The sequence below is a fragment of the Bos grunniens genome, chromosome 12 (genome assembly GCF_055505025.1).
Source record: "Bos grunniens cultivar Pamir isolate PY7600 chromosome 12, Bosgru_T2T1.0, whole genome shotgun sequence".
NCBI classification, from domain to species: Eukaryota; Metazoa; Chordata; class Mammalia; order Artiodactyla; family Bovidae; genus Bos; species Bos grunniens.
The window spans coordinates 36,353,371-36,369,496 of NC_141176.1; the positions used below are offsets into that span (position 1 = coordinate 36,353,371).

The 16,126-nt window shown below is 40.1% G+C and overlaps 1 protein-coding gene across 15 annotated transcripts in view; it reads right to left on the bottom strand.

Annotated features, from left to right (window-relative positions):
- Positions 1 to 7,759: 7,759 nt before the first annotated feature.
- ZMYM2 (zinc finger MYM-type containing 2) overlaps positions 7,760 to 16,126 on the bottom strand; it is a 63,686-nt gene continuing 55,319 nt past the window's right edge. For 14 of the 15 annotated variants that reach the window (XM_086329828.1, XM_086329835.1, XM_086329838.1 and 11 more), the window contains 8 exons: positions 15,470 to 15,595; positions 14,578 to 14,672; positions 13,252 to 13,420; positions 12,932 to 13,083; positions 10,577 to 10,691; positions 9,704 to 9,955; positions 9,296 to 9,416; positions 7,760 to 8,421 (listed from right to left, as the gene is read on the bottom strand). In XM_086329828.1, coding sequence (XP_086185954.1) covers positions 8,229 to 8,421; positions 9,296 to 9,416; positions 9,704 to 9,955; positions 10,577 to 10,691; positions 12,932 to 13,083; positions 13,252 to 13,420; positions 14,578 to 14,672; positions 15,470 to 15,595 — 1,223 coding nt within the window. In that variant the 3' untranslated portion in view covers positions 7,760 to 8,228. Of the gene's footprint in view, positions 8,422 to 9,295; positions 9,417 to 9,703; positions 9,956 to 10,576; positions 10,692 to 12,931; positions 13,084 to 13,251; positions 13,421 to 14,577; positions 14,673 to 15,469; positions 15,596 to 16,126 lie in introns of those variants that run through there. The other variant, XR_015138211.1, reaches the window with a different exon arrangement.

The following is a 16,126-nucleotide window of genomic DNA, read 5'->3' on the forward strand; positions in this document are numbered from 1 at the left end:
TTTATCTTTCCTTGAACATCACTTCCAGTTTTCTTCGTCTTCCACTGCAGTTTCTCCTTCCACCTTCCTTTTATTCTGATGTCCATCTTCCCTGTTGAAAGCTTCCATCCTTGCTCTAGAATGAGAAGACACCTGACAGCAGGCTGCAGACACAAGTGGAGGCTCCTGCCAGGTTCAGGGACAGCTCACGGTGCACACTGGGATCTCTGCCTCCCATCCTGGGCTAGCCTGTCCTCCAGCCTTCTGGGCACCAGACCAGGTCTCCCTCCAGCCTCCACCTGTCACACATGGTGCCTGAGGCCCTGGGTCTCACCCTCCCCTAAACCTCCAGACCCCATGGGTGTGGGGAAAGTGCACTGCAGGGGAATGGCTTCTTTTACAGACTCTTAAACCACATACCGGGGCATCCCTGGTGGCTCAGATGGTAAAGGATCTGTCCACAGTGCTGGCGACCTGGGTTCGATCCCCAGGTCAGGAAGATCCCTTGGAGAAGGGAATGGCAACCCACTGCAGTATCCCTGCCTGGAATATTCCATGGACAGAGGAGCCTGGAGGGCTCTAAGTCTGTGGGGTCACTCCTACACCCTATCTTCAGGCTACCTTGCTCCTCCAACTGAGATGCTGGGGCATAAATCACTAGCTCTGTTGGATAGGTTCGGCGTCTGGACACCATAGTAGAGTGACGTGGTGTCTGGAGCTGCCCATGGGAACCCTGGTTCTGTCACCTCCTGGGTGCTGAGCTCGCTAAGTTATTGGGCCTTTGTTCATCAGCTTCTCCATCTGAAAAGTGAAGTAATAACACAGCTACCCTACAGTTGCTCATAGAGAGGGCCATAAAGCAACCCACAGCCTGGATCTGGTCCACAGCCTGCGTCTATATACCCTGTGGGCTAAGAATGGCTTTACGTTTTTAAAAGGTTGAAAAAAAAAAAGAACATGCACCAAAACTATTAAGAGGCTCACAAAGCCTAGGGGACTTCTCTGGAAGTCCAGTGGCTGTGACTCCACATTCCCAATGTCGGGGGCCCAGGTTCAACTCCTGGTTGGGGAACTGAATCCCACATACTGCAACTACGACCCAGCACAGCCAGATTTTTTTTTAAAGAGCACTTACCCCCAAAATAAAATACATGAAACCTAACAGATGAATTTTGCAATCAACTTTGATGATAGTGAACCACTGACTTTGAAACCCAACTAAGCAAGGTGGGCACTCCCCCAAAACCTTCCATCCCCCTCATTGTAGCTGTTAGGAAATCTTGTTCTCAATTATATTTTGAATTTTGTCAGTAAAAAATGTGTGGAAAATTTTCTAAGTACCTACACACTATGCTCCACATTGCCTGAGATATTGACCCTCTGGTCCTATTTACATGGGTTTGCTGACCTCTGAGTTTAAGAATGGGGGAAAGTATTAGAGATGTGAGAGGAAAAGGTCTGGAAATGGAAACAGTGAGTGGATAGAGCAGTGGGGGAGGGGAGGATGGGGGCTGTTCGTGGCCCCGTCTGTCTCCCCACCTTCAAATGTTCCGCAGCTGTCTTTACTCCTGCCCGGGTATCTGCTCACAAAATACTTGTTCTAGCAACAGCAGCAGGTCCCAGATGACTGGGGTAGACCAGAAGGGACCAGCAGGGGTGAAGGGGCACACTGCCCACAAGACCTAAAGGGGCCCAGCTGCACCCCTTACTGAGCTGGTGTCAACACCACTCTGTGTGCTCTCCCACAGAAAGGAGGCCAGTGACTATTCAGCTCATCCCCACGGCCACTCTTGAGAAACAATATCCTCAAAGTTATGGAAACAGGCAGAGAAAAGGCCTATCTCAAATGAGCCACATGCCCCTTGGTTACGGCAATAGGTAAAAGCTGTGTCTGCAATAGTTCACAGTTCTCTGGAGCTCGACTAACTGAACCGGAGACTCCAGTTAACGAGTCCTTCCACAAACGTAGGCTTCCTCTTGGTTTCCCAAAGGGACGCTTTCAAACTTTGAAAAGCATATGTTCCAGTACACAAGTACAAAACAATTTTCATAAGAAAAATGCCTGTATTGGCTTCTCTTCCATCTCTTCTAAAGGAAATGTTAGTGAGGTCTTGTGACTGTAGGTCTTGGGTTTTGAACCCAGGTGTAAAAAATGCAGCTCTCTGGGACCCACTCTGAATCTACTAAATCAACCTCCTGGAGACAGATCAGAAATCTGCCTTTTACGCTTCACTAGTGATGTCTAAGTATTTCTATTTTGAACATAACTATGAACCACCAAGACCTACATCTCAACTCCCTCAGCCCTCATAGACGGATGGTCACGGGCAACCAGCAGCTCCAGATAATGAACACAGGGCCAATCAGACTGACTCCTGGAGATGCAGACCAGCGTTCAGAGGTGAACCCAAAGCAGGTGCTACTTACCCAAAGCAGGTGCTATTTCATGGATGGTGGGTCATCCTTCCCACAGGTCACATTCTAGGTGCTTGACTTTAAAAGTGCTTACAATCAATAATTCACTCAACAAATGTTTATGAACACCTTCCCTGTGCAGGGTTTTTCTAGGTGCTGGGGGTGGAGCCGGGATGCACACTCACCTCTGCCTGTGACCTTATCTCTGGTGAGACACCTGCCCCTGCCCCGCGGCTCCCTCGGGAACCTGGGGGGCCACAACCGCGGCTGGCAGCTGGGAAGCCAATAGCACAGTAGAGACCTGGCCTGGCCTACAGTCAGGGTCAGAAAGCTGGGCTAAGAGCAGTCTGTATAAATTACTTGACCTGTCTATTAAATTTTATTGTTTAATACAGGTGGTCGTGTTCAGTAAGGCCCATGGCTCCATCTTATTCTGGTATTCCATCACACTTTCCCTTCTCCCCAGGTAGACATCTTTTGAGGAGAGGTACTGTGTTCCCAGAACCTTGCTTAGGGCACCTGAGAGAATAATAGTCACTTGAGTGTGTGTGCTGGATGAATAAACAGCTCTGGGACATAACATGAGCCACTCAAAAAAGGCTTTTGAGCAGAACAGTCATGCTACAATTTCTGAGGAAAAAGGAAAATAAAAGCAGTTGTTCTTAAGCTTCAGAATTCAATGATGGTTCTACAACTCCCACTGTATTTATGCCTGTTCCCTGCCATTTTCAATAGGCAAATTTTACAGAAAGCTTTCCATTACCTCTATCCAACTGAGCAACACAAGAGAAAAAAAATACTAGGTGTTTCATTGAATGAAAACAGTAGATCTGCCATTACTTTTATTACAGACCTGCAATCCCTCATCAGCAACTCTGAGACCCCAAAAGTCTTTTGTACTTTCGGCCCTGCATGCACGATCTTTGTCCCCTGAGCAGCGATCAAACCTGTGCCCTCTGCATTGGAAGTGTTGAGTCCTAACCACTGGACTTCCTGGGAAGTCCCATGGCACATTTTTTTAAAGAAAATTCTGGGTCCTAAATCCCCAAGAATTTCCGATAAAGAGGTACAGTATATTTACAGTTGTATAAACAAAAAAGAGCAACTGAAGCCTGGGGCTGCACACTACTGCCACCTGCTGACAGCAGCTTAGAAGCACAGACATAATCAAAATGTAAAACTTGAATCTCGCACACAGGGCTATGAACAGCACACTGGTGACCAACTGCTATGAAATAAATGCTCAGTGGTTGACGCAATATACTGGATCTTATGTGTTCCATGCACATCACACAACCTAGAAGCGGTTACCTTAGTTGCATGTGGTTCCATGGTTTGGTATCGCCTCTGACTCACCAGCGCTAGCTGCCCCTCTAAGCACTGTCACAAGTTGGTCTGGAACCCACAGGTGAGCAGGGATGCCACCAAAATGGAACCATTAAACTAACCTGTAATGGCTCCTGACCACTTGCTACAGAGTCATGAGCAATGTCAAGATTACAGGAATCTAAATAAACTACAGGTGGTGGCTGAAGTCTATGACGTCTATGAAGACTACACTAGATCTTAACAGACTATCAGATGATTTCCAAGTATCCACCATCTCTGCTTTAAACTATCATGGATACGTTCCCTAGTGCTCCTCAGGAATTCAATATCCTTACAAGTATATCTTGTTCACCCTCATAATTGTAACCTTTGGAACCCTAACTTCATCTTTTACTTTCTCTTCCTAACTACCATAGTTCGCAGTAGCTCTCTGGCACAGAGAAAATATGAAATGAAGATCTGTGGTTTAGGTTTTGTGATAACGAATTTCCATGGGATTATCTAACAGTAACATGATTCACAAAACTAGGTCTAATGCCCTTTATGTTCAGGCTATTTTAGGAGAGATCGCTCCACTCTCCAAAAAAACATGTTGCTAAATAAATCATATGGATGCAAACATAAATCTGCAAAAATTTAATACAAAGTCTCTTAAGTATAATATTAACCATACTTAATTTGAAATTCCACAATCAAAAATCCAAGGCAAAGCCGTCATTTTACAAATAAACTGAGACCCAGACAGAATAAAGGACCTGGTCCTTTATTTATTCCCGGAGCCGACTGCTCTTCCTCTGGACCCCGGCAGGATCTACATCTGCTTCATTCAACAAAAACAGGGACCTCCAATGGTATACCCACAGGGTCTGTGGGCCCCTCTGGTTCTATTCCTAATATACACTTTATTCACAGATTAAATCTTGGTTTCTCTTTCGTTCTTTTCTTCTCAAAAGGCCTAAATTCATGGACTGTTTAACTCAGTAATGAATTAGGACATTATGTGTCCAGATATTAAGAACTTTCTCTTGTCCAGTATCATTTTCAGGTAGTAACAGCAATTTACTTGCAGTACCTCTCTAAGATCTAGCTTCTAAGTAACGAGGTGGGGGGAAGTACAAACTGAGACACCATTTTAAGTGTTTCTACTCAGACTGACACAGTTAACCTGTTCTGGACATCAAATTCTAATCTGTAAGATTTTGTTACAGTGGTATCATTTTCAAATATGTTATTCTCAGGAATGGCAAAAAAAAAAAAAAAAAAAAGTACTTAATATTGGGGGAAAAAACCATTAACAACTGTCTATTTCTAAGAACATAGCAGAATGGAATAACTGAAATCCAAAGAACTGCTCTAAAAATGAGTATGGGGCTTATTGAGGGGGAAAATCCAACTGTATTATAATTTAATTAAAGAAATTTACTCTCTAAAAAACATTTTCACACGCACTTTCATGACCATATTGCTTGAGGGAAACAAGATGACCGTGCAGGCAGTGTTTACATGGGAACGTAAGTGATATGTGTGTAATAGTACATTCTGGAAATGTATTTAAGACTGCAAGACATTTAAGATCTCAGGTTAAATGGACCGGTATTAAGAGTAGTACAAACCAAAACTGTACAATGTTATCACGTCTGCATCACTGTGACCCTTAACATGGTGCACATACAACCACCTAACCACAAGCCACAGTCGCCCAGGACAGAACGAGACCCCATTAGGAGGCAGTAACAGATGTGTGACGCACAACACAATTCACAGCCTCCTCTCCCTGTCTCAGTGTGTGTAATCCACTGGTAAAAGCTCCACACAGCAGAGAAACATTAGGTACTATTTAAAATAATGTACTGTTTATGGCCAAAAGAAGAGTTGAGTTTCTTGCCTAGCAAAGTCCTTTAATATCTTACATTACCCAATACAGTTAGAAGTCTAAATAAAAAGAAAAGCGTTAATGAAGATTCAATTTTGCATGGGAAATTCACTTTTCTCAATATGAATAAAATTTTTTTCATTAATTCATTTTAAATGGCAAAATCTTCTTCAGAACAGAAAAACAGAGCATCTCCAACAGCAATCTGAAGGCAACCACGTTATAGTTGTAGGGCACTGTCATCAGAACCACTGAGGAGCAAAATGAACTATCATTTCATTGCCCCTTTCTCACGGTCATGTAGGACCACATACCAAGGAGGTCCAGGAAGCAACAAAATGTGCTCCAGATGAAGTGGTTTCACAGAACAAACAGTCCTCACAAAATAGGATTATTTTATTCTTTTGCTTCTGAGAAAGTTAACCAGTCCTTGGACTGCAGTCAAGACAAAGACAGAAGTTCTAAATCCTCAATCGTATCCACATCAGAACTATGCGGACATTTCTGTTGAGAAAAGGGGGAAGCCTTTTTCACAATAAAGAGAAAGAAAATAGCAAGACAAGGTGCTATGAATAGTGGGGCCACAGCAGGATGTATGGCGTTTGGTAAAACACACATGAGGTGACATTTAGGGAAAACGTTATTGCTCTGGGTGGAATACTGCACCACCTCAAAGAACAAAAGATGGTTAGGATTAATCACCTTTAATCAACATGTGTTTATAGGAAAAGTGCTTAAAGCTGTAGTTCTTAAAAAGGTGAGGATGAGAAAATTTTTGTTATTGTAAATGTTACCTACTTCATTAAACAATGAGCAATCTATATCTTTTTAAGTAATATCAGATTTGCTGTCAATCTATCAAATCCACAAATATAAAACCAGTTAAGGGACAGAAATGTTATTCAAACTTTATAAAACAAGTTAGAACCTTATAGAGTAATTTCTACGTCAAAAATATTTGTTAATTATTGCTTAAATATACAGCTGAATACACTCGTGAAATTTCCCAAATCATGACTGAGGAGACTTTTTTCTGAATGCTAACATTTATCCCAAGGAAGAGAGAAATGTTTAAGGGATGTGTAGACACTGCTTAACCACTGTGGAAAGTAGCCCAATTTCCCCCAGTTTTAATAATGAACATCACTGAAGTGACTCAGGAACTGGAAACAAGACCATGTGATCAAACTCAAGCTCTATGAAGTCAGCCAAAGGATTTCTTCAAGATAATCACAGTTGGCACTTCCTCAGTATAGACAGTACGATTTTATATAAACTTCCTTGTTCTAAAAGAAAAGGTCTGAATGGATAAATCAACATGCAGCAGTATAAAGTTTTTTAATGCAATCTTCTATAAGAAGTAATTAAAATGTAAAAGCCAAACAGTCTAACATGGAACGTGATTTCCTTCGAGATACACTTGATCCAGTCTCCTTCTCTGCCCTCCAATCACCTGAACTGGCAGAGTCATTGTACTGCTAATCCTCAGAGTGAAATGGCTCCTATCTTATTTCAACTCACTCTCTTCCATAATGACGGTCTCAGGAGTGGCATTTCTGAACATAATTTTACCTAGCATGAGGGCAGGTACAAGAATCTTCATAAAGTTTTAAAGCTATAGAGTCCTATCCAGGGACCCAAACGTGATCTGTGTCCTCAAGGGCAGAGGAAAACCAATGCCTATATAGTGAAGGGGTGCTTAGGGTTGACATAAAAAACAGAATTTTATATTTTCATCAGATGTTTTTACAAAGAAAATGTCTCTAGGACATATTAACATCATCTTTTATATGTGTGTATGTGTGTACATGAATGTACACACATACACCCACACACATATATATACAAGTGTGTATATGTATATATGTGTGTGTGTGTGTGTATGTATATATATATATATAATTATTATTGCTTGGGATGCTACAGAAAGCCACCAGTGAGGAAAGGACACCAAGGTTTTAATACAGGGAACAGAGAGGTCGGTCTGCAGTATGGACTCACATAACAGTTCACCAGCATCCACACCAGGATCAACAGCATTCCCTCATCTGTTTTTGGTACAAAAGATGGTATCTCTCTACATAAGCTTGTAAGGCTTTAGGAACTAAAGCATAAATCAAACAAACAAAACCCCCAGAAAAACAAAACAAAAACCCCAGCCCATTAGTTTACAGTTTATTTTAAAAATTCTGAAAGACACTGCAAGTTCTAAACTTTTAGTAGGTGCTCCCCACACACAACCATTCGGTCAGAAACCCAGCAGAAGAGCCCCCTTTCCAGGAAGCTTTGCAACAGCAGAGTGGTGCAATATGGATGTTTCTTACTACAAGAAAAAATTATACATGGCACATTCTCATTCATATTTTGTAATGTAAAAAGTTACAAACATACCTAATCAAATAAATAATAATAAAAAAAAAAGAATTTGAATGTATTTGTAAGTATCCTAAAACCACTACATAGAATAATGGCAACTTCACTCACAGATTATTTACATGGTAGTACCCGGTGTGGGTGCACTGCTACAAAACCCAGAACAGGAGGAGTAAACCTGAAATGTTTCCATAATGAAGATCTAGCAGCATGACTGCCTAACGCTGTTATCCTGACTGCTTCTGAATCCTTCCTTTTTTTAGTCTGTGTCTTCATCCAGTTCGTAATTGTCTTTATCATAAATATCTTTTACTAAAAGAACCCGTACGAGCATGTTTTCCAAGGTGTTTCGGTCCAGTGAGGCGGACGTGTACCAGACAGGGCTGTCTGCAGAGCTAGAGCATTCTGGTTGCAAATAAAAAACATCCATTCTCTGATTAAGATTCTGTGGACTTTGGAAGAAAGAAGAAAGTCAATTTCACAGTATGTATACAAAATTCCTCACAACTTCTTTTTTTATTTTAAGAATAATTCTGCTACCATTACCACATTACATGGGCAGACCACATGCATGATTAACTACATTAAATATTCTATCACTTGAGACATTCTGAAAGTTAATTTCTATAATAAGAGTATTTTCCCACCATAATTTAAATTCTGTATTTCACTGAAACCAAGACATCATCGATAGAAACATTATTTTTAATCATTATTTTAATACTGCCATTAAACAAGTAAAGCACTGCCAATTATAATACTTCAAGATTCATCCCAGTTCCAGAGACAGAATAAAATATGACTGGAAGATCCAAATACTGGTGTAGCCACAGAGGGCTACCCAAAACCACCTGAAATACTAATTATTAAAAATAATCATCCTAGAGGTGACATTACTGTTTTTATGGTTCTTGACAGCTAACCTGGGGACAGTTTATAAAACTGATTACCTAAGAAAATACATTCTGAGTTCATGTTTACCTTTTAAAAATTAGAGGGTACATATATAAAATAATGAACAAGCATAAAATAATTTGTGATCTCTAAAAATTTCACTGGCTGCAAGAGAGACTCACAGCCCCCAAACTTTACACTGTTTACTGTCTCACCCTCTACAACAGCAATAACTTCCTTAGTAGAGAGCAATTTCTTAACATATGCTTAAGAGATACAAGCTGGGTGCTTTATAACAGGACTAAAAACATAATTGAAATAAGAAAAGAGAAAAATTTTAAAAAGGATCAATGAAAAAAAGTCACCTCTGATAAATTCAGAGCACCTAACTGTTGCTACCATTTAAAAAAATCAAGTATCATAAATACTCACCTCTTAGACAAGTAGCATTCAAACATTTTCACAGGACATCTAGAAGGATTGGCTGTATTTTCAATTTGTTCAAATACTGGCTCATCATCTTCATGTTTTCTTTTTCCAGTAGTAATTTTATCTTAAGAAATAAAAATCACATAAACTCTCTACGACCAGCCTTCAAGAAAGGTGACCCGACTCACTGTGTTCACTCCCACTGCTCTTACACCAAAGGACGGGACCGGGTGTGCTCAGAGCCAGAAGCTGTGGCTTCTGGTAATTCCTAATTTTAACACGACATGGGCTGTCTTATCTTATGGAAGCGACAGTCCTTGAGTTCTTAACAAGGGACCTATGTGGCCTCCAGTCAGGCAAGAAGCAGCTATCCCTGCCACAGCCAATCCCAAACGAGACCGGTTACACTACCTTCACTATCTGTTCCGCACAAGGAAGACACTTGGTACCGAAGACAGGCTTTATTTTCCATGGTTAAAGGGTTTTTTTTCCAGTGCCTAAACACAGTGCCAAAGGAAAGCCGTAAGTGCTGTTCCACTGTTTTCAGGCCAAAATACTTAGTGTTAAAGTAGAACAGGGTGTTCAGAAGAGCTACTGGAGAGTGTGATCCTAGCTGTTTTATCCTCCACAGATAATCTTCTTCAACTCGAGAAAATATTGACCCTTAAATAGAGAGAAATATTTTTAAAGAATTACAATAAACAGTTTTCCTGTAACCGTCTAGGAACAGATAGTTAATTCAAGAACAAACCTAATCCAATCCTCCATTCACTCCAGGGCAACTAGAATGAATTTCAGCATCCCCTACATGGCTCTGAAACAACACAGAGCCAGAACCATAACACACTACACAATTAGACCCTGGGGCCAGGCCTTGGGTCTGCTCCTGGTCTTCCAGGTGACGAGCAGACTGTGGTCAGAAGGGGATTTAAATCTGTAGAAATCCTGAAAAAAAATAGGTCATTTCCATTCAAACAAGTTTTCTTTATACGTCTAAAACAGGTTTCTAAGAGAAATTTATATCAGAATCTCTACTAAAGGGCTTGAGAAACAAACATCCAGTTTATTTCTTATTCTAGAGAAACTGAGTCACATTTATCACAAAGTTCTTCATAAACACTAGTTATCAATCACATTCAGTTCTAATTCAACAAAGGATGATCTGATACATTCATAAATAAGTACTCTCTAATTTAAATTATTTCTTAATTTTAGCCACACTTTCTATAAAAACAAGGAGATCCCAGCAGAAAGTCACTGCTACTGTATTTAAAAGAGCATTACCATCTGGAAGTATGCTTGGTTGCCAACTTCGGAGTATCTTATTCAATTCTTGCTCAAATGTCTGGTATCCTGGATCAATAAATATGTTGTCTTTTCGATTACTACCACACAAGTACTGGAAAAAAAAAAAAAACACACCTTGAAGGAGAATCAACTAATTGTATATCACTTATACTCTTTATTTCCTAAGAAAAAAATAAACGCCTTATATGTCTATTAGCACACTTATAAAATCGGAAATTATCTTTATCTATATACTTAGAAAATGAAAGAAACGTTAAGTTACCAATTAATCTGTTCCTGAAAACACTCCAAGCTGAGGTATACACCTAAGAACTCAGGATGTAAGAGGATGAGAGCTGTCAGTCTGTCAGGTAAGAACACAGCAGGTGGCTCCACTACTACATACAGGGTCCAGGGGACGCACGTTGAGGCTCGGGGCGGGGGCTGGCTTCCCACACCTGTGATGGCCTCGCTGAGCAGCCCAAGAGGCTCTCTATGCTCCACTCTCCTCAAGTCAGTGCAAACTTATGAATCTTATCGCTTCCTATGACAATCCTTAACAGTGAGAGTTGTTAAAGAATGATGTAAACACCAAAGTCCATCTCCAATGAGTAAAAATAAAGTATAAGGGAAACATGGGACGAGCACAAAGCCTGGGAGGTGGGAACCAGGACCATACACAACATTAGAGTGTCATGTATGTAATGGGGCACGAAGATATGAAGGGCGATAATAAGTCACTGAAGATGCATGTTGAAAATCCATTAGAAATCACCTAAGATGCATAAAAAATAAACCAATGGTGGAAGTAAATGTATACAAAACTATACACAGAGCAGCTAAGAAAATCCTTTACAATTCCCTAGTATTTTCAAAAAGGTCAGTTTTCATTCCAATCCCAAAGAAGGGCAATGCCAAAGAATGTTAAAACTGTCATACAATTGCTCTCATTTCACATGCTAGCAAGGTTATGCTCAAAATCCTTCAAGCTAAGCTTCAACAGAATGTGAACCAAGAACTTTCAGATGTACAAGGTGGGTTTCGAAGAGGCAGAGTAACCAGAGAGCAAATTGCCAATATTCATTAGATTACAGAAAAAGCAAGGGACTTCCAGAAAAACATCTACTTCTGCTTCATTGACTACACCAAAGCCTTTGATTATGTGGATCACAACAAACTGTGGAAAATTCTGAAAGAGACGGGAATACCAGACTACCTTACTTGTCTCCTAAGAAACCTGTATGGGGGTCAAGAAGCAACAATTAGAACTGGACATGGAACAATTGACTGGTTCAAAATTGGGGAAGGAGCACGTCAAGGCTATATATATTGTCACCCTGCTTATTTAAATCATATGCAGAGTACATCATGCGAAATGCCAGGCTGGATAAATCACAAGCTGGAATTAAAGACTGCCAGGAGAAATATCAACAACCTCAGACAGGCAGATGATACCACTATAATGGCAGAAAGTGAAGAGGAACTAAAGAGCCTCTTAATGAGGGTGAAAGAGGAGAGTGAAAAAGCTGTCTCGAAACTCACCATACAAAAAAACTAAGATCACGGCATCTGGTCCCATCACCTCATGGCAAAACAGAAAAGGAAAAAGTGAAAGCAGTGACAAGATTTTATTTTCCGGGGCTCCAAAATTACTATGGACAGTGACTGCATCCATGAAATTAAAAGACACTTGCTTCTTAGAAGGAAAGCTACAACAAACCTAGACAGCCTATTAAAATGCAGAGACATCACTTTGCCAACAAAGCTATGGTTTTTCTAGTAGTCATGTACGGATATGAGAGTTGGACCATAAAGAAGGCTGAATGCTGAAGAACTGATGCTTTGGAATTGTGCTGGAGAAGACTCTTGAGAGTCCCATGGACTGCAAGGAGATCAAACCAGTCAATCCTAAAGGAAATCAACCCTGAATATTCACTGGAAGGACTGATGCTGAAGCTCCAATACTTTGGCCACCTGATGCAAAGAGCCAACTCACTGGAAAAGACCCTAATGTTGGCAGACACTGAGGGCAAAAGGAGAAGAGGATGGCAGAGGATGAGATGGTTAGATAGCAACACTGACTCAATGGACATGAATTTGAGAAAACTCCTAGAGATCCTGAAGGACAAGGGACCCTGGCGTGCTGCAGTTCCCAGGGTTGAAAAGAGTATAACACAACTTAGCAACTGAACAACAAAAACCCTATTTCAAGTAAATTATCTTTGCCTTGCTTGGTAAGCCAATAAATCCTTACGTTACATGATATCTTAGAAGAAAACATTTTTCTCTAGAAGCACTGCCATAACAACCTTCCTTAACAACATTGTATTTCAGAGCTGTGGAATTACTGACCTCCTGAATTCCAAGGCAGAGATAGTAGATGCTATCGGGTGCGTAGCTCTCCCCATTGGGCCTTCGGATCTCATTGACAAAGTGGGCCAGGCCGTAGTCCAGCTCAGCCGTGGTGTGAGAGAGCAGATCCTCTTTCAACTTCACTGACTTAGCTAAGAAAAGAAATTTTACTGTCTGAAGATTAAGAAACCTCCTGAAATCACTTTATTCTATAAGAATTCAAATGTATTTTAAGTTCCAGTCATCCTATTCAAAGGTGGTGGATAACAAAAAGCCTGATCTTAAACAGGAACCAGTGAAGACAGAACCAGTGCACTTACGAGGTGTCAGCCCATCTAACACCAGAAGGTCTTCCTCGAACCGCCTCGTCCGGACCCAGTGTCTCCAAGCATTGACCCCATACGCGTACTTGAAAGGGAAGCTGCACTCGGAATTGTCAGAGCTGTCGTCGTGAGACTGGTACCCTGACACCGCCTTCCTCTTGGTGCCCTGGTCATGAAACACCATAGTCACATCTTCTCTTCCTTAAGCCTATTTATCTCACGACTTTAAGTAAGCCATCTCTCAACAAATGCATATTACAGAGAGCTGACTGGAACTTCTGATTTGAGAACAGCTACCTACAACATGAAATCTCTCTCCAAGAATGCTGTATTTGTGCATAAATTACTTTGTATAACAAAATCATATTAACTTTTGCTGTGAGAGTGACTGATGATGAGATAATAAAGACACAAATAATAAACTAAAGATCTGAAGTAAGAGGATTCCAAATATTTATGTAAGACAGAACTAAAGAACTTCTCCCAAGCTCCACCTTAGGGAATAACTCAGTTCCTCCTGCTTCCCTGATGTACTGTTTGCCACACAAAAACTTGGAATTTGGATATAATCCAATTCTTCTATTTTCCCTCTTGTTCCTGAGCTTTTGGTGTCAGATCTAAGAAACTATGCCTGACACAAGTTGAACAAGATTTAGGCCTCTGTTTTCTTCCCAGAGTTCTAGTTCTTACATCCAGGTCTCTGACTCACTCTGAGTTCATTTCTGTGCGTGGTGTCAAGTAAAAGTCCCATTTCATCCTACCACAGGTCTCACTCCTCTTTCAATGTTTCCTTTCTTTATGGAGAAATTCGTCAAAGTCATCTTTTTCTTTTATTTAGATCTTGCTTTATGTTGGAAACCAGAAATACAGCAAGTTGTTACTAAAACTTTCAGAACAATGATACCTGTTCGTTTGTTTAGGTCTGAGAGCCCTGAAAGACTGAATTCTCCAGCACATCTTCTTATGTGCTAGAAGGCTTCACAGAGACCAAACATAACCAACTGTGAACCCCAGCCTCACCAAAAGTCACAGGGGGGAAAACAGTATCAACTGCTGTAAAAGTAGTGAATTTACTTTTGTAGAAAGTATGTCAGCCTTTAATCAAGATAAAAATTAAAAATAAAAGCTAAGTTGCAATGATACTCACTCTTCTATGAAGGTACAACAGAAGATCCTTTACTTAGAAATGAAGTAATAAAAACTTTACCTTTAAGCCATTTTAATCCTGGAAAAGGAAGTATCTTCCCATATTCTGGTGTACAACTGAAGCTCACTACTCGCACAGATGTGATATGAGTACAAGAACACCATCACGATTCATACCTTTTTTTTAGATCGAGGTCTAGGCTGTTCCTCATATTCTTCTCCAAAAACAGGTGGTAATAAAAACTCATTTTCCATGTCAAGCTCCTCAGCAGCTGACAATCAAATCAGAAGAACTTTCACTCCAAACATAATAGCACAGGCTTGCATCACATAAACTCAACCAACAAAAGGACCAATCCCTGACTCTGCACAATACCACGCACAGGGCAGCCTGTGCTGGCTGAAGAACCATTTCTCTACCTAACCTGATCTATGAGATCTGATAACATCTGTTTAGACTCTTAAAACACAAGTATAATGCATATCAACATGGAATTTCACGGAATGTGTGATAGAAAAATTACTAAAACCTGAAATTCAATTACAGGATCTACATGATCTCAGCACAAATCTATTTCAAGCTATTACATCTTTTCCAAAGTTAAACGCTTTATATCCTGTTCAGTACGCTCACTGGCCTTAAGTAGATTAAGAAAATAATGAAAAACAGAACACACTTCTTTTACAACAAAAGACCTAAACACATCTTTATTCCCTGTGAAGGTTAACTTAATTTTCAAAAAGGTTTTAAGAAAAATACTATCAATATTTTATTTAAATTTTTAAAAAGACACCAAACACTTCTTTATTCTTTATCTCTAAAAGTTCCTATAATGAAATAGTTTTAAGGTTTTTAAGGCTCTGGGAAATCCTGTTAATTAAGCTCCTACAATTCAACATGTGCTTCCTTTTGGAAGAAAACTGTTGAGTTTTATTTGCATGAAAAAGACAAATAACAGTACAGGCAATGACATGAACACGAGATTGTTTCATAACCACAATGATGACCCCATAGCTAAAGTCTAGAAACACACTTCATACTCCAAGAGCAAAACTGCATGCTCAGTACCTCTGGGAAAGTCTATTTCAATATCCAAGTCTGGCTCATATGGCACATCGGGCATGCTGGACTGGGTCTCCGGCTCAGCACTCTTCAAGAGGTCAGAACCAATTATGTCCGTTTCAATAATGACATCTGTAATCAAGCCGTAGTATCATCAGAAAACAAAACAGAAAACTGCAACAATACTGATATTTAATCTGTGAAAAAGATACTTAATTATAAATGCAAAATAAGAATCTTTAATTTATCACAAAAGGAAAGAGCATGCATCTACCTTCAAATATAAGCTACTATAAGCTTTGAATTAGATAATCATGAATACACAAAAACTTTCAATCCTGTAAGTTTTCACTGTGCCTCTACAAAGAGAAAAAGCATGTTTTAAGAGTAAACAACTCTATAGAGTATTTCTAAGAGCAATCTCTGGTCAAAAATAAACTTATGAGCACAGACAACTGGAATTTTCAACATTCTTTTTGAATTGTGACCTAGGTTTTCCACATCATTCAATACATGCTTATTTACAATTGTCTTCTAATGTTTTGAATAGTTGTTTTAAACACTTTTGTACTGAAACCCACTGAGAAAGGCATCTTACTGAATTCAGGGTGCGGTGGGAAACAGACATGTGCACAATGGAAACAAAAGTTGTACAAAATAACA